This window comes from Eublepharis macularius, chromosome 2, assembly GCF_028583425.1.
Source record: "Eublepharis macularius isolate TG4126 chromosome 2, MPM_Emac_v1.0, whole genome shotgun sequence".
Classification (NCBI taxonomy): domain Eukaryota; kingdom Metazoa; phylum Chordata; class Lepidosauria; order Squamata; family Eublepharidae; genus Eublepharis; species Eublepharis macularius.
Window position 1 is genome coordinate 131,293,017 of NC_072791.1, and position 23,883 is coordinate 131,316,899.

The window sequence follows — 23,883 nt, forward strand, 5'->3', positions numbered from 1 at the left end:
ATTTCTTAGACTTTTAGAACTTTATTGTTGATATGGGCAGTTGTTTTTGTAATGAATTGAATAAACAAATTTTTTTAAAAGGTCTTAGTGTCACAGGAGAGGCAACAGAAGACCACTGCTCTGATAGAAGAGGTGCAGGAAAGAAGGAAAGTGGGCATGATGTAACTAGCAAACTGCCAGGACATCCTACAATGGTCAGGATTCCATACGTGTCCACTACAAAGGTTTCTACTACTGTTCCAAGTGATCATTACACACAGACGCCAGAAGAGGGTCAGATATCAGCAACCCTAAGCACAGTAATGAATTGGTGGACAGATTCCAAGAAGGAATGGCCCTCAGGGAACCAAGGAGAGTTGTAATGACTACACTTGAAGGGCTGGGGAGCACACACGCAGGACAGAATGGCCCAAGGCACGAGGTTAAAAGAAGAAAGGACAACCAGCATAAATTTGCTAGAACTAAGGGCCATCAAGAAGGGCCTATAGGAATTTCAGGACAGCCTATCAGGACATTATGTCATGGTGCAGACAATATGGCAGCGAAGGCATATGTAAACAGACAGGGAGGAACCAGGTTCAAAACCCTGAACAAGGAAGCGTCCACAATTATGACTTGGGCAGAACAAACCTGAGATCGCTAAAAGGGGTACATGTTGCAGGAAAGAAAATACACTAGCAGACTGGCTAAGCAGAAGCAAAATAGACCAAGCAGAATATTGTATTCGAACAGGTGTGCAAAACATACAACATATTGGACATGGATTTGTTTGCGACTGCACAGAACAACCAAGTACAGAAGTTTTTCAACAGGAAAAAGGATCAACGGGCCATAGGAAGAGATGCACTGAATGGAGAATGGCCTTGAAAACTTCTATATGCATTCCCTCCAATTCAGATATTGAATAGGGTGGTACAAAAGATAGTGGAACAACAAGTGGAGGTGATCCTGATAGCTCCCTACTGGCCAAGAAGAGCATGGTTCCAAGAGCTGATGAGACTCTCAAGCACAAAACCATGGTGATTACTGCAAAGGAAGGACCTTCCTGCAAAGGGAAGATACAGTACCCAAATCCGACATCTCTAAAATTAACAGCCTGGAGATTGTACACAGGCAGCTGAAAGAACTAGGCTATACTGAGAAAGTAATATCCACCATGCTGGTGTCTAGAAGATGTTCAACAAATATTGATTTTAGTCTTTGTTTTTATCAATTTTAACTGTTCACCGCCCAGAGCCCCTGGGATGGGCGGTATATAAATTGAATAAATAAATAAATAAATAAATAAAAGCTACAATAACATATGGCAGGTCTTTCAAGACTAGTGTTGGAATAGGGGAACCAATCCGTTGACATCTCCAGTAAAAGAGATCCTACTTTTTCTTCAAGAAGGACTAGACAAAGGCCTCAGCACTAGCGACTCAAAATGCCAAGTGTCAGCAATCTCTGCCATAAAGAGAGTAAGGAAGAGAATATCACTCACGTGACAACCTCACATTAAAAGATTCCTGAGAGAAAGGAAACTGATAAATCCACCACAAATACATAGATTCCCAACTTGGAACCTTAACATAGTCTTAACAGCACTCACAAAGGAACCCTTTGAATCTATGGTGTCTCGCCCACTAAAGGAACTGACACTTAAAAGAGGTAACTTGGAAGTTGGTGCACTCTTTAAGGTAACATTATAAAATAGACAAAATAGCCTTGGTGGAGGCAGCCTTTTGAAGGAGGGTGCTATTATGTATATATATATATCCCTAGAGTAAGGATTGCTCCACTCCTAGGACCACCAGAGAATGGAAGATTTGAATTTCACTTACCATGAAGCTTCCTTTCTCAGTGGTCCAGGAGTGGAGAAGTCCTACCTGCACAGGAGGTATTGAGAAGAGGGTGTAATATAAGTAACAGGCATCAGTCAAGTAAATCAGCAATGGGAGAAGGAGATATGGCCTTATGTACATAGTTAACGTGTTAGTATTCCAGTTAAACTTCATAGAAGACAGCGAGAAGGGGAAAAGGAAAGCAAGTCTCATAACGATGGTGCATGTGGAGAATTTGGGCTTGAAAACGAACTGGTGTGCCAGGAAAGAGCCCTCCTCTTGGGGGTCAATTGAATCGACCAGCCCTGCCTAGGAGAGGAGGAGCTGCTTCCCACGAGTAAGGACTGCCCCATTCCTGGACCACTGAGAAAGGATGCGAAATTCAAATCTTCCATTTTCCTCCATTCTGTCTCTCATATGTTCTATTGTATGACCTAACATATGACTTTTTTTAGACAAAATGTGAGGAGTATTGGCCGAATAAACAGTCCAAAAATTATGGAGACATAACTGTAGCCATGACCTCAGAAATTATCCTTCCAGAATGGACAATAAGAGATTTCTCCATGGAAAAAGTGAGTAATTGGTAGAGAGCATGCATATACAATGTGAAAGAAAAGTGAGTGTGGGTATATGTGTATTAGCATACATGAAATATAATTAAATCACAGACCATATTTATTGCATCTGTTCTAGGAAACATACTAAATGGAAGTCATGCATTTGGAAGATAGAAAAATGAGGTTGCCATTAAAATGTACTGGGCATTTAGTGTGTGTCTCATAGTCATTAATCTCGTTTTTCCTTAACAGCAAAAGATATTTTTCTTGAGTAACCTGTCATTGTCTCTCCTCCTTCTGCAATAGCTTTTTTTCCTAACCCTGCTCCCTTCCATTCCTGCTACTCATTTAGCTGTTGTTTAGCTTCTCTGTGTCTCTCTATTCCATTCCATTTTGCCAAAATATTCTCCTGTCTCATTTCCTGTAGCTGGGTATATGGGAACCAACAATGATAAAGAGCAGGGCCAATAAAACACTTGTACATTGTCTGAAAATAATATATGTAAGAATTGGCAAGAAACAGTTTTCTCTTGAATAATTTGTACAATCAATTGTATACGGACCCTTACATCTCCTCTCCATCTTCTTCTGTAAGAGTGATTCATCTGTAAGTCATCCTGTGCGACAGTTTCACTTCACTTCCTGGCCAGATCATGGTGTTCCAGAAACAACTGACCTTCTTATCAGCTTCAGGCATTTAGTGCAAGATTATATGAAGCAGAACCCACCCACTCCTACTTTAGTGCACTGCAGGTACAAGGACATTTTAAAAATGAATAGAAGTGTTACACTTTAAAAATGTGATCCTGTATAATTCTGGGGGCGGGGGGAGTCTTGCAAGATAATTGACTGGTGACCGTAAGTTACAAAAGATCAAGCCCATGACCTTTCCATGATCAGGGATGGGTGATTGCTTGGTGCCAGAGTGCTTGCCTTGTATACAAAAGTATTCATCTCCAGCCTGATGTAAAAGACCAGGGGTTCCCAACCTTTTCAGCTTGCAGGCACATTTGGAATTCTGACGCAGTGTGGTGAGCGCAGCAATGATAAGACTGACACAAAAAAGCAGCTGCAGGGGATGGAGCCAGCCACAAAATGGCGGCTAGAGCTTACCTTTAGTCACACAGTGAAGATCCTTGTGCTTTGGAAGCAGTTTCAGCCAAAACAATGTTTTAAAAAATCTACACAGTCAATAAATACTCCAATGGCCATTCAGAAGCCATGCTTTGTAAAAGCCCCACCTGGTTCCACCCACTTTCTAAAAATCTTTGACAGGCACCAGGAAAGGTGTTGATGGGCACAATTGTGCTCATGGGCACCACGTTTGGGACCCCTGGAATAGACAGTACAGACCTTGATAGACCAGTAGTCTGAGTATAAAGCAGTCTCAGTAACCATCTACTCTCATAGCCATATGCAAAGTCAAGCATTCTTGTTTTATCACAATTTTGGACAACCAACACTCCCAACACACAAATCCTCTTACCTTTCACTCTTACAAACTACATGAATAATAAGAAATTGCTTTATACCCAATACAACGCCAAAGACTTTCTCTTCTAACTGGATAGGGGGCAGAAACTGTTCAGAGTCCTGAATAGAGTCCTTCTTTTAATTGAAAACACCAAGGACTGACCCTCAGACTTGCAAATACCTATAAACCATGGCATCTATCACTGAGCAATCCCCCCTCCAAACAATTTAGCTTAAGTTGAATAGCTTTCTTTTTCTTCCTTTAAAAGCTCAGAGAAACTTCTGTACATACACTAATTATGTCCATTCAGCATTAGGTGCTTCCTGAATTCGGACCATTCTCTGGGCATAACTTTTCCATAGAATGCATTTTTAAGCAACTTGGTGCATCTTCATAGATGCCACATGTGATGTTACAAACGGAGAGACTTAATTTATTTTACTTTAAGGGCAGTTGTTAGAAGAGCAAAGAGGGGTGTTGAAAACTGGAGCACCATAAGTACATAGACAGTTTTTGGAGTGGGCTTTTCTCTGAACCTACCAAGAGGCATAAGGTTCCTATCCTGGACCTGCTCAAAATCATAAAGCCCTCACCCAAACTTACCAAAAACTATTGGACCCAATCCTTGGACCTAGCAAAACCTAGTGGACTTTCCCCTGAATCCATTCCTGGCCTTGCCCATGGAAAATTTATTTTCAACCCAGTCCTGTTGGGATCAGAACTCCAGGAATTCCTTTGGCTACTTTAAAGATTGTTTTTTCCCCTCACATGTTTTTCACTTTTTGTTGAGGAAAAGGGATGTACTCAGATTTTCCATGCATCAGAATTAGGTATAGCCTGTTTCTTACACAGATAATAAATGTGATCCCTAAACTGGATTATCAGTAAAATGCAGTACTTAATTTTTTAAAAAATAAAGATAAGTATAATCAAAAAGAGTCCAGTAGCACCTTTAAGACTAACCAATTTTATTGTAGCATAAGCTTTCGAGAATCAAGTTCTCTTCATCAGATGCATGATCCAAACTGGTCAAATACAGAAGAGGAGGGGAGATAGGGGAGAGAAGGAGACATATATCAGAAGGGGACAGGATGCAATTAGCGGGGAGGCAACCAAAACATTCCTTTGCTAGTAAATGTAAACATCTCCTTTTGGTGTGGAGTCAGTTTGCCGTGTTAGTTTGCAGCAGTAAAAGCGTCCAATTCCTATGTAGTATAAGCCTTCGATAACCACAGCTCTCCCTGCCAGATGCATCTGACAAAGAGAACTGTGGTCCCCAGTTCTCTTTGGCCAATTCCAGACGGCCCTCTGCCTCCCGAAACGTTGCGCGTCGTCGCGCGTCGTCGCGCAGAAAACGCGAAATATCGCATTTTCTCGCGCGAGTTTTGCGCGACCTCGCGCAAAACTCGCGCAAGAAAACACGATATTTCGCGTTTTCCGCGCGACGACGCACAACGTTTAGGGAGGCAGATTGCCGTCTGGAATCGGCCTTTGTCAGATGCATCTGGCAGGGAGAGCTGTGGTTATCGAAGGCTTATACTACATAGGAATTGGACGCTTTTACTGCTGCAAACTAACACGGCAAACTGACTCCACACCAAAAGGAGATGTTTACATTTACTAGCAAAGGAATGTTTTGGTTGCCTCCCCGCTAATTGCATCCTGTCCCCTTCTGATATATGTCTCCTTCTCTCCCCTATCTCCCCTCCTCTTCTGTATTTGACCAGTTTGGATCATGCATCTGACGAAGAGAACTTGATTCTCGAAAGCTTATGCTACAATAAAATTGATCCAGAGGAGTTAGCCGTGTTAGTCTGTAGTAGCAAAATCAAAAAGAGTCCAGTAGCACCTTTAAGACTAACCAATTTTATTATAGCATAAGCTTTCGAGAATCAAGTTCTCTTCGTCAGATGCCTGATCAAAACTGGGCAGATACAGAAGAGGAGGGGGAAAGAGAGAGAAAAAAGGGAGGGGGCATAAATCACAAGAAGGCAGAATGCAATTAGCATGGAGGCTATCAAAACATTCCTTTGCTTGGAAATGTAAACATTTCCTTTTGGTGTGCAGTCAGTTTGTAGCAGTGAAGGTATCCAATTCCTATGTAGTATAAGCCTTCGATGACCACAGCTCTCCCTGCCAGCTGCATCTGACAAAGAGAACTGTGGTCCCCGAAAGCCCACACCAGGCGTCACTGGGCTCCCCCAGATCACGCCTCTGTAAAGAGAATCTGTTACCTGTGGTAATGTGATAACCATTCATAGTCTCTATTCAGTCCCCGCTTGACAGAGTCAAATTTGCATATGAATTCCAATTCAGCAGCCTCCCGTTGGATTTTGTTTTTGAAAGGTTTCTGTTGAACCACAGCGACCTTTAAGTCTTTGGTGGAATGTCCTGGTAGATTGAAGTGTTCTCCCACTGGTTTCTGGACGTTTCCATTTCTAATGTCAGATTTGTGTCCATTTATTCTTTTGCGTAGAGGTTGGCTGGTTTGTCCAATGTACAGAGCAGAGGGACATTGTTGGCACATGAGGGCATATATCAGGTTGGAGGATGAGCAGCTGTAAGAGCCAGAGACAGTGTAATTGTATTCCCTGGGTAGATATAGGGGCAGAGCTGGCATCTGGGTCTGTTGCAGGGCTTGGTACCTGTGCTGGTGACTCTGCTGGCCGATTCATGATTGTAAGTGAGAAGTCGTTTAAGATTGGGGGGCTGTCTGTAGGCAAGGAAAGGTCTTCCACCCAGGGCTTCTGAGAGAGAGGTATCATTTTCCAGGATGGGTTGTAGCTCACTGATGATACGTTGGATGGGTTTGAGCTGGGAGCTATAGGTGACAACCAGTGGTGTTCTGTTGTTAGTTCCTTTAGGTTTGTCCTGGAGCAGACTGTTTCTGGGTACTAGTCTGGCCCTGTTAATTTGTTTCTTCACTTCATTTGGTGGGTACTGTAGTCCCAAAAATGCTTGTTGTAAATCTCTTAAGTGTGAGTCTCGGTCAAGAGCATTGGAGCAGATACGGTTGTAACGTAAGGCTTGGCTGTAGACAATAGACCGAGTGGTATGTTTAGGGTGGAAGCTGGAGGCATGTAGATATGAGTATCGGTCTGTTGGTTTCTGGTATAAGGTGGTATTTATGCGTCCATTATGTAGTTGTACAGTGGTGTCCAGGAAGTGTACCTGTTGTGTAGAGTGGTCCAGGCTTAAGTTGATAGTAGGGTGAAAGTTATTGAAGTCCTGATGAAATCTCTCAAGGGCTTCCTTCCCATGGGTCCAAATGATGAAGATGTCATCCAGGAATCTTAAGTATTGGAATTCATATGCAAATTTGACTCTGTCAAGCGGGGACTGAATAGAGACTATGAATGGTTATCACATTACCACAGGTAACAGATTCTCTTTACAGAGGCGTGATCTGGGGGAGCCCAGTGACGCCTGGTGTGGGCTTTCGGGGACCACAGTTCTCTTTGTCAGATGCAGCTGGCAGGGAGAGCTGTGGTCATCGAAGGCTTATACTACATAGGAATTGGATACCTTCACTGCTACAAACTGACTGCACACCAAAAGGAAATGTTTACATTTCCAAGCAAAGGAATGTTTTGATAGCCTCCATGCTAATTGCATTCTGCCTTCTTGTGATTTATGCCCCCTCCCTTTTTTCTCTCTCTTTCCCCCTCCTCTTCTGTATCTGCCCAGTTTTGATCAGGCATCTGACGAAGAGAACTTGATTCTCGAAAGCTTATGCTATAATAAAATTGGTTAGTCTTAAAGGTGCTACTGGACTCTTTTTGATTTTACAATAAAATTGGTTAGTCTTAAAGGTGCTACTGGACTCTTTTTGATTTTGCTACTACAGACTAACACGGCTAACTCCTCTGGATCTAAAGATAAGTATGTAACCTTTTAATGTGCCCTTCAATTTTTTTCTCACAGTGCTGGTGTTGGGAGGACTGGAACTTTCATTGCAATTGACCGTTTGATCCATCAGATGGAGATGGAGAATACAGTTGATGTGTACGGCTTTGTATATGATCTCCGAATGCATCGGCCTTTAATGGTGCAGACAGAGGTATCGACTGACTGATATTCTAATCATGCAAATCAAATATGTATTTTCCATAAGCATATAATATTGCTCCAATGTATATATTTTAGAAGATGCAACCACCACCACCATTTTACAACCTTACTTTAAAAGCAGTCGAGCTACATAAACCTTAGAGGAGTAAGGTTCTCTGTGCTAATACAGTTGCTGGCTTTAGATCTGCATTTTTCTTATCTTCAGCCACTAAGTCTAACTTTTTTTCATCTACAAGATCTGAAAAATATATAGGTAGGCATTGAGACTAACTAATCTGTTGGTTTCTTTTTAAAAAATAGATTCTCAAATGGTTGAATTGAATCCAAAAAGCATACTCTTAACCTCAAACATGGAAGAGAGAATGAATCAAGAGCTCTTCTTCTCAAAAATAAAATAAAATCTAAGGCTTTATTTTATTGTAGATGAAGTGGATTTTTTAAATTCATCTTCAGAATTTTGAACATCTGTGTCTTGAATGAAAGCTTGACATTTTTAGCACAATCCATCCTTTTTTACATATTCATGTGCATGCAAGCAGGAGGACCCCCCCCCCCCAGGCATACTGTTGTTTTTTTAACTCTCTTTTCTGGCTGTTTACAGATCTGGGAAGGAATGGGGCAGCAGGATCCTACCTTGTGAATTTCAAATGAATAGCTGTATTTGTACCAAAATAAAACAGGAACCCAGTGGCAACTTAAAGATTAACAGAATCTATTCTAGCATAAGTTTGGGGATGCTGATGTGTAGGACTGCGCTTAATAGCATGTTTCTGCAGCGCAGGAAAATCAGAGAGCTGGGAGGGGAAGAGTTAACTATTCCCTAGAATGGACAGCTTGAGTGAAAGACTGCTCCCTCTTCTCTAATTGGTCAGTTATAACCAGTCTGAATGCAGTCAGTTGGTTTCTGACAAGATTCTCAGAGTCAGGAAGTCTGACAAGAAACATTAGATGGACATAGACCTTTACACAGAAGGGAGAAGACTCCTTTGCCTTACTGTCCTTACAGCAGTATTACTGTCCTGTGTAAGACTTCTGTATAAGAATTCAAAGTCTAAACGTCAGCATATGCTGAAGTACACTTTACACAGACACCAGAGAAATGGGAGTGTGTTTGGGGCGAGATTGATTGGGTAGTGGGTTGAGACTTCCTTTCAAGCCAAAAAGAAGAGGGGTTATATCTTTTGAGGAGAAGATTAATTCCTGCTCAGTTTTGAAGGGGGTCTTTTGTGAAGGGGGTCTGTTGTGAAGGCAAAAGGGTTTTAGACTACTCAGGAGATAGAAATATCCTCTAGTTTCAGGAAAGGAGCTAGTTAGGTGCACGAAGAAAGTGACTAACTCCAGAAAACCTGAACTGCCATAGGAAACTTCCTGAAGAAATGTTGTTGCTGTAACTAAATTACTTAGTAAAACATCTCACTCTTAAGAACCAAGAATATATGAAAATAAGCTTCAAGGATAATAATAATATAATAATAACATTTGATTTATATACTGCCCTTCAGGATGCCTTAACACCCAGTCAGCGGTTTACAAAGCATGTTATTATTATCCCCAAAACAAAACACCCTGTGAGGTGGGTGGAGCTGAGAGAGCTCCAGAGAGCTGTGACTGACCCAAGGTCACCCAGCTGGCTTCAAGTGGAGGAGTGGGGAATCAAACCCAGTTCTCCAGATTAGAGTCCTGCGCTCTTAACCACTACACCAAACTGTCTCTCACTGGATACTATTTTACCTGGATACTATTTTGCCTGTTACTCAAAGTGTATTCTGTAATACCAACAAAATTTTATCTCCACACTTCCATCCCCTGCCTACACTTTCATCCTTGCCTAGTAAATAAAGTTATTTCTTTTTGAATATTAAATAGTCTCTAGTCCTTTTTTCAAGCACAAAAGGAAGAGGGCTCCTGCTTTTCCCCATCAAGTTCCTGGGCTTGGCTAAAAGCCAGAATTATATCTGCATATCAGGGTGGGACAAACAGACTTTCTAAACCACAGGTATTAACACACTATTTGGAGCAGCTCAGTCAACACAGGGAAACTCAATTTTGGTGAAAAATCTGCCTCACAGTGGAGAGAGTGGACAGTTCCATCATAGCCAGGTCAAGTCTAGCTGCGAAAGTGGGAATTTTAAAAATTCCATTATATCCTTTAGGCAATCTTTCCTATACACATGGTAAGAGATGGGTGCTCATAAATTGAGAGCTTACACTAAAGAAATGGTGTAAGAATTTTAAAGTGCTGTAAAACGTATCTATAAGTTGCCATTGTTATCCACACATTACCTTTCTTCCAAATGGTGAATCTTCTGAAGTCTATGTTATATTTTTCTCTCTTTCATCCTTAGGAACAATATGTCTTCCTAAACCAATGTGTTATGGATATTATTAAATCCAAGAAAGAGAAGAAAGTAGACCTGATCTATCAAAATACAAATGCCATGGCAATCTATGAGAACATCAGACCATCACCACATATTGGGAAGGCAAATGGCTACCACATGTAACTGTAAAGGAATGACATGCTACCAACTTCTGCCATGTACAGGAAAGGAAATGTGCACTGAGGTTTTTTCCTATCTTTATATTAAAAAAGACTTTTAAAATAACTGAACTGAAGATGCACATAAATGGGCCATAGTGCTGAAGGAAAAAAGTACTGCATTTATCAGAGGAAATCTGATTTGATGTATTATTTTATGGAAGTAATTAACTCAAATGGTGAGATCTTTTTTTAAACTTAAAATAATTTATACAAACTATTAAAATCAAGCCTGAATTCAGACTTGGAAGAAACTGAATCTATTCTACAAGCTCCAGTAAGACTAATTTGTAGATATTCGTTGCTTTACCAAATGAATAGCCACAGAACAGTGACTATTCAATTTTTTTTAAAGGGGAGCACAAAAACATTTTGTCATTTGGATGTTTTTAATATGTAATTGTGCCTTTTTTCTATCTGTTTTGATATAGACGAAAATGATCAAAGTCCTATATTTTTTTACTGAAATTCTCAGTGGGAGTATAACATTTAAATAAGATTAATAATTTCTATGGAATAGCTTTGCTGATTCTTCCCTCCTGAAAGTTGTAGTGTGTGTTGCTTGAGTCTGTGAGGGCTGCAGTGATCATGTGATAGTTGTTTCACATAACCAAGGTATCACAGCTTTCTCGCAGGGCTAAGGTGAAACCGCTTCTCTACTTTTGTGTTCATTTGCATGATTTAAAAATGCCTCCCATTTTCATCAGCTGTTGCAAACGTTTCCATTATTCTAAAGCTGTTAATGGCATCGGATGCCATGATGCTTCTTTTGAGGGGTTGATGTCACAGGTGTGTGTAAACATAATGGTTTGCATTGCTACAACCAATCAGATGGAGCAGTGTACAAGTACAAATGAGGTTGGGTCAGTGAGGGTAAATAGAAAGGAAATAATACTGAGAAGCTGCAGCAGCCGATGTAACAAAAATGCATCAGAACAATGTGAATGTTTGGTAACATGAGTATATTTTTCAATAATCAGTTTGGCTGTATTAAACTATAGTCCTTTTAAAGCAAGTGGCACAATTAGGGAATAGATGGCTGAGCCCTGCTTTCTTACCAGGAAAACCAAAAAGTTTAGAAATAGGACTGCTAAACATTCACTGGCAACTTAGAAAAGTAATGTGGGTTTGATTCAACTGCACAGAGAGATGCTGCTTACCTGTGGTCTTGAATAAGGGCCACATTGTCACACACATCTCTCAAGTTTCACAGTAGCTCCAGAAAGGCTCACTGAATGCAAGTTGGCTTTAATCAGCCACTTTCTTGTGTGGTTAAGGCCATCACTACATGTCAAGCTTTCAAAGTGCCTATGATGTGATTAGCAGTTTATTCAAGTGGTAAGCTTATCATTAAATTATTGCTGCAGTTGATCTTGGCAATTGGCCCTTAGTGGTGTAATTCAAGGAAGAAAAGGGCCATGTATCCATCTGGTCTTTAACCACTGTTTTTCTTGTGTGTGTGTGTGGGGGGGATATGTTCTGTTATATATTGTTGGCAGGAGGAGGTCCTATTTCTGGCTTATATTTCTACTGTTTTATTGTATATAATAAGGATTTATTTAAAAGTGCAATATTTGGTTTTCTGAATGAATGATTGCCTCTATTTCCATAGAGTTTTACTCAGGTTCAGGGTATCCTCTTACTTGTTTTATGGTTTATGTTCTTAAATGTATAATTATGTGTAGCTTTATTTACTTTCTATCAAAAGTCAATTTTCTTCTACTGATTCTGCTACCTGCGGAACGTGGTTTAGCCAGTTAAAACTGAGGTATAAATTACTAGTGTTTTTGTATATCAAAGATATATAATTTTACTTGCATTATGCTGCTGTAGTTAAAATGTCTACAATTAATGAAAAATGAAGGATTCTCTGTAAAATTTATTTTGTTGGTACACTGATAACGTTATGAAAGCATTCCTAATGAAGGACTGGTTTGAGAAATGGAACTGGGGTTCATAGTTATTTTAGTCAATGCGCTGGCAGCATTAGAATATTGCAAGCCCCACTCCTCAGCTTTCTTTGTCATAAAGCATCTTTGAATTGAACATATGCAGCTTGGATGTATGAGTAATGGTTGCTGAAGTTATCCTTGGTTCTGTGGTATTTCAATATCTGTGTGGCAAAATCTGCTGTATCTCTTAGAAATAAGAGCTCTAAAATTGGAAAACAGTTCTCCTGCTTGCACTGGTCCTATTGAAGTTCATGATGGCTTTTCTTTATCTATGACCTTTATATAGAATGGCATTAAATTGTGTGAATGTTTCAAATACATTCACATTATTTTTAAGATTATTTAGATGTTTGAGTTTGGACCATGTGTTCCATTTTTTAAAAAATCATAAAGTGCCTGTACAGTTAAGCAAGACCCTGACAAACTTAAATTGAATTCTACATTAAAAGTGAAATACTTCTATATAATCTTGAAGGTACAGTTTGATAAGAACTAGCAGATGGTTATCTTTAGAAGATCTGTTGTTGCTTTTGAAGGAAGACATTTAGCATGGGAATAATTTGTTCAGAAAAGTGCCTTTCCCACTACAAAAGCAAGATAAATCTCGTGGCCCCATAAACAAAATTTATCACAGAATAAACAATTATAGGCCATGGTCCAAAGAGATCGGTTGCTTGTGAGTTTCTACCAGCTTGGATCAATTTTTGACCATTTATCTAATATGAGAGGCAATGGTTTGCAATAACCAAACCCTAAATATGCAATAACAGTTGTGATGAAGTTTTTGCTTATTTTGAGAAACTAAAACCCATCTTAACATGTGAAGTCATCTTACGGAGATGGGTCTCTGTTAGTTTATTGATTTTTTTAAGTGCCTGTCCATTATAGCAACAAGGGCTGTATCTGAAAACTGGGCGGGTGTTTCCCACTGAAATATAAATAGCACATTCTTTAAGCAGAGCAAATATGTTTAAGAATCTTCTGCCTCAGGTGAGCATTAGTGAAAACCTTGGTTAAATCTTTCCTTGAAAGTTGTAGGGTCTGTTATCATAGGTTAAAAAATTAATTTCATTTGTTCTTAAGTAGCTGGACACTGGTAAAGGAAAATGGAGGGAAGGGGGGGTGCTCTCTAAGTTAGAGGCCCCCCCCCCATCTTTTGTGCCAATTAGTTCCTTGCTGCCTATCATTGTGATGCTGATGGATGCAACCTGGTCTTAGTCTGTAAGGTGGAAGGGGACTGTGCCAGATGCATGCACCTATGGTTGAATCAGAAGCATTAGTAACCTCCGTTGTGAATTTCAGATCATTACTGGAGGGAGGGGCATGGTAAACATTTGCGCCTTCCTCCCTGTCTTTGACTGCAATGTATATAATGGTCTGGGGTGTTACACTGTGCTATCCAAAGCACTTGTTTTGTTAGCAGTCCAGTTTTACCACTAGCTAGGGTAAAGCAGCCCTCCTCATATGGTAGATTTTGTGGTACTAATAAAGGACAGAAATGTATCAATTATTTAATTTATTATTATTATATGTTTACTACTATTGAGGGCACTCATTTGTTATTTCTCCTTCAAGTACCATGTTTGCTGGTGCAGAGACTTTCCAGCTAAATATTTAACGAAAGTGGCTTAAATAGAAAAAAAAATCTTACAGGATAGGCTTTTGATCTCAGCTCAGAAGGTATGAGAATACACCAGAGTTATGTTGTTATGTTTCTAGGAGTATTCAAACCATCCTTTTCTAGCCTCAAATGGGAAGTAGTATCTAAGGGTCAGAGTGCCAAGAAAAGTGAGATGTGCATTCAGCTAAGGTTTTGCTAGCTATGTCCATTGCAGCAGTTTCCACTGCAAGAGAGATGAATTGCTGTTCAGTTTTTAAAAGCAACTTGTCTCTTGTGCACTGGGAATGATTGTAATGCCAACATCAAGCAGAGCTCTGGTTGTGATTGTGCTTTTGCACTGTGCATGCAGTTCCTTTCTTCAGATGCCTGCCAGTATGTCTAACTGGCTTTTTCCCATATGAGGCCTACATTTAAAAGGGATAATTCATCAATGCTTGTGGATATGATGATTATGTGTTCAAAATATGTACACTTTTCAGTGTTTCATCCATTGTACTGAGGTTTGCAGCATACTGTCTTAATTTTAATGGTTTGATTGTTTTTTGGTGACATTAAAGTGACTAAATAAAAAAACATTACATAACTTTCCATGCGTATTCTTCCTCTGCAGTGCATTACTTTTCACTTTCCTCTCACACTGGGGCAACTTTGAATCTTTAATCCTCATTTCTTAAACAGTCTTCAAAATTTATATCTTTTATGATGTGCTGGTATGAGAGAATGCACCACCAACAAGCATATGCACACATGCTGTTATCCTGTGGGAGAGCAGATGAGGGGTTTTGGGACAGATTAGAAAAAGCCTTGGCAAAAGGCGCTGTGGTGTAGTCCTAAATCCCTGTGATCTAAGAAATCACTAGTTTAATCTCAGCTCAGCCATGAACCCATTGACTTGAATCCAAACCACCCCTTGCACAAGTGGAACTTGAGACTTTTCAGAAGGGCACCTGCATCATTCTCATGCAGTTTCCACCAATTTCTCTCTACTTGCTGCACCCCCTCCTCCTCACTTTTCATGCCCTAACCCGTAGAAGTGGATTTTTAGAATGGCAACCCAGAAGGCTGCAGCAAGAAGGAAAAGTTGGAAAGCCACATTTCACAATTGGCCCTTTGCTTCCAGTCCCAGGGGAGGGAGGCAGAAGGCAATAAAGCACAAAGTCACCACTGTCATGCAAGGCAGGAGTGAAACATGGCCACAGCTTTACTGATTACAGCCATTGGAGCACTGGTGCAGCATAGGGCACAGATCCAGGCATCAGATGACTCACCTGCCATCCATTGACATCACTCCCAGCCTGCCTGCCAGGATGCCACCACAGGATGCCAGGCAATGTGATCCCACTTGGGCGCAAGCCACTTTGTGGATTCCCTGCCACCTGGGAATGAAGCCAGACAATGGTCCCTGAGCTGGGCATGTCCTCAAATGGCGCCATCCCAATACCCCTTAATGTGGGTGAGATGGCATGTAGCCCTTTCTCCCTTCTCAATGGATATGTCCCAGTGCTCCAAACTGCCAGAAAACTGCGAAACCACCCAGCTCCGATCCAAGCACCAATCACTACAGCCAAGGCTGGAGCCCCCGTGTCAGTTCTTGTGCTCTGCAACAGGCCGCAGCCTTGAAGGCACCTGATGGAGAAGAGAGAAAATTTCCTCCCTCTGGCCCACATGGGCAGCCCATGCTTGGATGCACGGCTGCAGCCACAGGAGCTAGTCCAGAAGCATCCACCAATCCCCCAGAAGCCAAGATGTGGGTGGAAAAGCCCATCCCAAGGCTCCCTGCGCACCCCACAGCATGAGGATGACTGGGAGGAGAAAAGGGGGAGAAGGAGTGCACCCCACTCCTTCCACCCTCCTTCCAGCCTCCACCCACATTATAAATTGGCCCTGGATGAGTCCAGGAGCCCTAGTTGCAGTTAATTGAAGCAAAGCCACTAGGTGTCCTTAGACAAGCCACTCTCTTTCAGCGCTAGGCTGATGTTACCCTTTGATAAAAGGCCACAGTAATTTGAATCTAACTCAGATCAGGGCCGATTCCAGACGACTAACCGGAAGGCGCTTCATGCCGCCATGTTCCGGATCACGACGGGGAAAACGTGAAATATCGCGATCCGGAACATGGCGGCATGAAGTGCTTTCCGGTTAGTCGTCTGGAATCGGCCCAGGATTGCTGCTGGCTTTAATATTCACAAAGGGAAAGCTGCCATTGGATGTAATATTTACAAATTGCCTTATGAAAGAAAATCCCTTTTCCTTTTTGGCACAGTCTGGCCAACTATACCAATCTGGGGGCATTTTGAGCTTCTCAAGTGTATTAATGCTGTTTATTTGTTTAAGGAAAATGTACCCCAAATACTCTTGGTTTAAAACTAGGCTTGGCAGTATCCCAAATGCTGCATAATAGCTATTATGAAACTGATGGCAGAGATCCGTGTCTTCTTAATGTGTTATCAATGTACTGATGGTACTCAACTCCATTTTTCAGTGACTGAATGTCCAAGAGCTGCCATTCCTGTTCTGAATCAGGCCTTTGGCTTGTAGTCAAATATAATTAGGGTAAACGGGTTTCAGATGTGAAAACATAGCCAGTCATGTCTCTGATTAGATGCAGTTCCAGATAACTTTGGCTCGTGAAGATCAGATGACTTTTCTTTTCTAAACAGCATTGCACCTGCTTCTTTAAACATCTTAGATTTTATTGCCTTAACAGTGCTGACATGCAGCAGCTGTGTGTATGCAATGGTCTGAAAGCTGCCAGCAAGCTCTTTGCTCTGATTTTTTAAACCAGTGCTAAAATGAAGAAGAAAAAAAACCTTAGACTTCAATTGCGTTGTTCCTGCTCAGAAGATACCTTCTCCCTGGATATCTGTGGTTCCCAAAAAAGGATGACAGAATTTAGTCTTTTTCATAGTGTATTTAAAATACTTGGTGATGTCATATATGTACATGATTCTAAGCAAATTCTAACAGATGAGTAACAGCTTTAGAGGAGTAACATCACTGGTTCGGCATTTTGTTTTTTGTTCTTTACCAAGGATGTTGTGGGATAGATAATCATCCACATCAGTCCTAGTTAGGCTCTTGGTAAATAACCATAACAGAAGAAGTGATCCGTCGATGGGCTTGCTTTTGTAATACTGCAGGCGTTTCTGTATTACAGTTTCAGCACTTGATTAGAAGGCAGCACCAGTTACCTTCCCCTGGTGCTGCAACAGCTTGCTGAGCTTTTGCCTCCTCTCTTGTCATAGCAGATGGGTAGAGTAAGAAACGGCTGCTAAGACATGCTGGAGGATCACCTCCTCACATAATCTTTACCACTCTGGAATTAAGACAAACCATGACCTTAACTGAGGATCTCACCACACGAAACAAAATACACTCGAATTACACAGGTAATTCAAGTGTATTTTGTAATTCGAGTGTATTTGAGTGTAATTCGAGTGTAATTCAAGTGTATTTTGTCTTGTGTGGTTTGACCCCCTGTCAGGAAACTCCTTGCCACAGAATACAGTGATAGCCTTTCATTGGAGGATGGCTTCTCCATGGAAGCCATAAACCCTGTTGAGTTGATTACCTCCACATAAATTTCTAAAATCTGAATACAACTTCAGATGATTATTTGTTGTATTGCTGCCGCCAGGCAAAAGAGTGCTGCTATTTTATATGACGTTTTAATGTTTTAATATGGAATGCTTTAAAATCATTTTAAGGTTGTTATCTGCCCTGAGCCCACTTGTGGGGAGGGTGGAATACAAATATGATATAAAAATATATGATATAAAAAATAAATAAATAATGGGGGGCCTATGCTAGTCTGTTCCAGCAAAAATAAATGGCACCTCGAAGACTGCTAACTTTAAGTGCCAGTTAAAATATCGCCTTTAATCCAGATTTTGAATGGAAGGGTTCTGTCTTTTTAAAGCTTTTTAAAATGTCTACCTATAGTCTGAAGGCTGTTTTATAGATACCATTTTAGGCTGGTGAGTATTGTTTTATACAATTTATGTTCTGGCTTGTGTCTATAGTTTGTTCTATCCTTAAACATAAAAGGGGAGCCGTATTCCCAATGACTCACTCTTTTATGTGGTGTAGGCACAGTCTGGCACCTCCCAGCCCTTCACAGCTGAAATCACCAGAGGAGGGAAGGGCGCCCGTCTGCCAAGCCTCTGCACCCAGATGGGGCAGCCAGGCCACAAGACGGGCAGGCACACCTCCCAGCCCTTTACTGCCGCTATTGGGAAGCCCCGCCTGTCATCCCAGCCCCCATCGATGAGTAGGATGGGCCTGCCAGCACAGCCCTTCCCTGCCCCAATCCAGCTGCAGCAGTAGCAGGAATACCCAGCCCACGTGCACAGACCAAGCCAGCCACGCCCTGCAGAATGGCCTTAAAATGCTATGGAGGAGCTGGGAGCAGGGAAAGATCCAAACAGGCTCCAGGAAGTCCACAGAACTTTCCTTCAGGTAAGAGAGGGTAGGATATCCTGTGGAGCCTGGTGGGTTATCCTGTGGAGCCTGGTCGGGGAGGGCTGCAGAGTCCTACAACAGCCTAATGACTACTCCCTGGGGTTGCCAGCTCCAGGTTGTAAAGATTTTGAGAGTTGAAACTGGGGAGGGCAGGGTTTAGGAGGGGAAAAAACTCAGTAGGGTGTAATTCCATAGAGTTCACCCTTGGAAAGAGCCATTTTCTCCAGAGGAACTGATCACCAATGACTTTATAATTATCCACAATAGCTTTAGAAAACATCAGAGAAATGAGAGTGCTTCAGAAACAACGTCCTCCTGTGTTGTTATTTAAACCTCATGAAAGTAGAAGTTGGCCACAGCTGGTTATAGGAGACAGCATTTTCCATCATCTCTGTTTCTGTGTCCCTGAGGAGCTGTAAACATACTGTATTTTTCAGCTGAAGTATGAATGCTCAGATTAATGTGGTTTCAGCTCTAGATGAGACATGTAAGAAAGGGTACATGTTAGAGTTCCCAGGTGCCCACCAGTGGCGGGCAAACTCCTAGGGATTTGCCCTCTTGTCCACCGATTGCCCAGCGATTGGTGGGAGTGGGCTAGCTCCAGGAGGTTGCTCACCACCGGCAAGCACCTCAGGAACATGTGCCGTGAGCACGTTCCCAACAGGCACGGCAACAACAGTCATAGCGCCGGCTGTGGGGATCTTTGTGGACAGCATGAGGTAAGTGCCAGGTGTCCCACTCCCTACCCTCCCAATGGGAGGTTGGAGGAACATCTCAGGCATACATGGCTGGATTCAGAAAGTTCTGTGAAAATATTGTGATGTCAGATATTGGATTATCAATCAGGTATCAAAATTCCCTGCCTACATAAACCAGCGTTCTTGTTTCAACAACAATTGACATTTTGTCAGATATTTCATATAAATCATCCAAACTCTCCTGTGCAATGTCACCTTACCCTGTTGTTCTCACCCCAAACTCCATCCCATCTCCTCAACAGCACCGGATCTAGGTGTGCGGGTGCCTGGGGCAAACCTTGCCAGGGTGCTCCGCGCATGCGCAGAGCGTGCGCACTCCCAGCGCTGCGTGATGACGTTACTTTCATGACATCATCACGCAGGGGTGGGAGGCATGCCCACCTGCGCGGCAAGCCAGCCGCTCCAGCGCCCAGTAAGCCGTTGAACTGGTGGCGGTGCGGGTGTGCGCTGGGGTGGCTGGCTGGCTTGCCACATGCGCAGGACCTCCCAGCTCTGCGCTCAGCCACCCGCGCGGCAAGCCAGCTGCCCCAGCGCACGCCCTCACTGCCGCCAGTTCCACGGCTCACCAGGTGCTGGGGTGCCCGGCTTGCTGCACGGCCAGCTGAGCACAGGGCTAGGAGGCCCTCCGCTCAGTTCACATGCCCCACTGCCCAGTGCAGCCCGCGCGGCAAGCCGGCTGCCCCAGCTTGCCGCACTGGTGGCTGAGTGCAAGACTGGGAGGTCCTGAGCACGCGGCAAGCCAGCCGCCCCATCGGCTGCGCTGGCGAGGGTCTCTCAACCCTGCGCTCAGCCTCCTGGGCAGCTGGCAGCCGCACCCGGCGCCCCCTCTTTGGCAGCGCTGGGGGCAGGCTACCCCCCTGCCCCCCCTCGATCTGGCCCTGCTCCTCACACACATCACAATAAACTGAAAATATCTCCTTTCTGCTTGCACACACCTATTTACAAGCTTCAGTTGGGGCCTCTAGCATCATAGAATAAACAATGTGGCTTGGGGGTTGGTTTTAGCAAATTCACACTTGGGACAACTGCAGTGGTAAATGGGGTCTCTCTTGGTGGACAGCCATTTTTAACAAAATCTGTAGGCTTACCAACTCGGAGAACTGTGATTTTAAACTGTTAATCTTTATTTCTAACCTTCACACTGTTTCACAATGAATCTTCACCTTCCATTTTCACTTTCCACATCTCCAGAAATCAAGAATTTGTTCAAGGCAGGCATGTATCGTGGGACTCAAGTTGCTTTCCTGCCCAGGTCAGCAGTACAGCAGTACAGGTGGGTGGGGTAGGGTACACACACACACACACTTTTGCACTGCAAATGGCCAGCGTGCAATATGCCTTTCTTCAGTTTCTGATGCTGATTTTCCTTATTGGCTGATGCTGGTGTCTGCAGCCAGAGCAGGAGAGAGCAATGGTCTCCCGTGGGATGGCAGCTTTAGACAATTTTATTGGCTGATGAATCAGTTCTTCTTTGGCCACCTTCCAGTAATGCTGAATTGCCTGCGATGAGACTGAAAATCAGGTTGCTCTGCGTAAGGCTGTAAAGGGATTATTTGGAGTTCAACGCTGCACTCATGCCTTGCTGCACAGTGAGTACAGTAAGAGAATATCTCTGCATGTAACTGGGATGATTTACTGAAACCCTTAATTAAACATGCCGTTTCGGCAGTTGCTGCTTATTGTCGTTATTGCAATGAAGTAAGTGCATTTTCCTTTGATGATCTCCTTTGCTGCCAGATCTTAGCTGATTTTGAACCTTTTGTCCTTAAGAGAAACAAAGATGTTGATACAAGATGTTGATTTCATCTTTGACTGTAGCATTTTGCTGTCTCCCATGAGCTGATTTTACTCCTACAGTTCTTTTTTTAAAAAAAAAACTGGCTGCATTTAAGGATAACTTCTTTTGAAGTTTTTCCCACCTCTGCTGTGGCTATTTTACAAGGACTTGATTTCTGGATGAGTAAAAATAGGGCAATGTAAAAATGGAAAGAAGAGAGCTTTCACTTTTCCCAGTCAGAAAGTGTGCTGTATTTAAAGAGACAGTATACTGCATTGCACCTAAATTACTTGCAAACAGTCTCCCGCTCCCCATGAAGACTTATTGAAGTGACATCCAAGCCTTTTGGTACTTAAGGAACTGCTGTGTGGAGCATGATGGCTGTAGTCTTGTAGCACCTACTAGATATTGTTTATTATGTAATTAAATTAGTAGTGGATGAAATGACTAAGGACTGTATATGCTTGGGCCATTTTATTAACATTTGATTTATTTTCCCCCTTCTTTTTAATGGCTGCATATAGACTTGATTGGAGACAGGATTTCATTTCATTTCATTTCATTTCCCCTTCCCTTGCTTAAAAAAACTGTTGTTATAAAAATGTGAAGTCTTTTTTTGTGGTGAGATGATTTTCTGGGGTTAGAATGGCAGACATAGGTCATTGTGAAATAGCTGTCTATAATTAAATTAATTTTTATAATACGGCTTTTCAGAATACTAAGCATCAAATGATTAGAGCACTTAAAAGAATCAAGGATATTATACAGACAGATAATGGGCAGTTAGGAACTAACTTTGTTTTGAAGCAGCTTCAAGTCTGGAATTAGTTATATTGATCTTCTGGAAATATCTTAACTGAATGGAGGTAACCAACACACTTACTGAGTTTCAAGTGAGGACGCCTTTGGTCAGCATGCAGAGGCTGCAGAGCGAGTTGTGTTGCAGAGATTTAGGTATCCCCTTGTATATGCTTGTATGAACATCTCTGTTAATTCCTGCTTTGTGAAATACCTACAAAAGTTTTTTCTCATCTACAGTATTTTGTTATATTAGAGCAGGAATTCCCATCATGGTGTCTTTGAGTGCCATGGCACCTGCTAACACCTTTTCTAGTGCCCACCAAATGTTTTTAGGAAGTGGTTGGGGCCAGGTGGGGATTTTGCCTAGCAGGGTTTCTGATTGGCCATTGAAGATCTGGTTGGCTGTGCAGATTTTCAAAAAGTTGCTTCAGCAGTAGCCGTCACTACATCACAAAGATATTCACTATATGACTATAAGCTGTGTGTATGCTATAAGCTGTGTGTATGCAAAAAAATATTTTAAAACATGTTTATTTTTAAAAGCAGTTAAACAGAGCCTCTGCTGAAATGGTGAAGAGTTACTATTAGTTTTATACATGAACTCACTCCCTGACTTTTTGTGGTTGGCTCTGCCTCTTTTGGCAGTCATTTTAGGGAAGGGGTGAAAGCCAGAACAGGGTGGAAAGGGCTGAAACGGGCATTAAACAAATAGTGGTACTACAAAAACAGTGAGATGTGTTAAAGACACTGGAGAACAATATTTTAGAAACGAAACATGGAAATAGCATGTTTTCATTAACCCTTTCCCTCTCAAAATGCTCCTGGAACACCATGGAATAGGCTGGAACAGGCACTAAACAGGACCACAAAAAACAGTAGGAAGCATTAAGGACACCTGAGAACAATATTTTAGAAATGAAAACACTGAACTGGCATGCTTTTATTAACCTTTTCACTGCCAAAATGTTTCCAGAACACCATGGAATGGGCAATAAATAAATGTTAGTACCACAAAAACCAGTGGGAAGCATTAAAGGCACTACAGAACAAGAATATAGAAGTGAAAACACCAAACTGGCATGCTTTTATTAACCCTTTCCCTGCCCAAATGCTCCATGGAACTGGCCGGAACAGGCAGAAAAGAAATGCTAGTACCACAACAACCAGTGGGAAGCATTAAAGATCCCACATAACAATATTATAGAAATGAAGTAATGGAAATAACATGCTTTTATTAACCCTTTCCCTGACCAAATGCTCCTGGAACGCCACGGAATGGGCCAGAACAGGCACTAAATAAATGATAGGACCACAAAAAAAGTGGGAAACATTAAAGACACTGTTGAACAATATTTTAGAAATGAAGTAATGAAAATATCAAGCTTTAATTAACCCTTTCCCTGACACAATGTTTCTGGAACAGCACAAAACAGGCTGGAACAGCGTTAAAGGCAAAGTGCTCTGGAGTAGGGTTACCAATAGTTTTGGAGAAAAATGTCTTGTCCCTTTAATAGAGGAAATAGGCAGTTGAAGCTTTTCATGGTATGGAATGGCCAGGAGCCACTTAAGGACAGGATATATGTTTATACAAATATCATGTGTACCCTTCTTCGCAGTAAATCTTGAACTAAACATGGAGATTACAATCCCTCCAAACTAGCCATCAACTCTTCCACTTTCTCAGACATTGCACAAAAACTGTCTGAAATATGAGGTTGCCAAGTTCCATAAAAACATATGCATGAGCTATAGGTGAGTTCCAGAAGGATAGTTTGCCAGATTTTCAGGAGGGGAGAACAATGGAGAATTGGATCAGAACAGCAGACAGCAGGGTTTTCTGCAGTGGCTCAGGGCTGAAAGTGTGCCCAGAACATGTTTTCAGCTCCCCCCTCTGCCTGCATTGCCTGGAGGTAGCCTGGGGCTTAAAACATAGCTTCAAGCCAATAAGGATCACCTGGCCAGAAGCTCCAACTAACAATCAAAAGAGATGTCCTATTAATATATATAATCAACCAAACAAAGGAAACTGCTTTAAGCATTGCTCCT

General features: G+C 42.0%; 1 protein-coding gene across 1 annotated transcript in view; it reads left to right on the plus strand.

The window, feature by feature from the left end:
- PTPRJ (protein tyrosine phosphatase receptor type J) overlaps positions 1–14,623 on the plus strand; it is a 182,358-nt gene extending 167,735 nt beyond the window's left edge. The window contains exons 22-25 of the mRNA XM_054972131.1: positions 2,279–2,398; positions 2,979–3,136; positions 7,782–7,917; positions 10,274–14,623. Coding sequence (XP_054828106.1) covers positions 2,279–2,398; positions 2,979–3,136; positions 7,782–7,917; positions 10,274–10,432 — 573 coding nt within the window. The 3' untranslated portion in view covers positions 10,433–14,623. The remainder of the gene's footprint in view (positions 1–2,278; positions 2,399–2,978; positions 3,137–7,781; positions 7,918–10,273) is intronic.
- Positions 14,624–23,883: the final 9,260 nt, after the last annotated feature.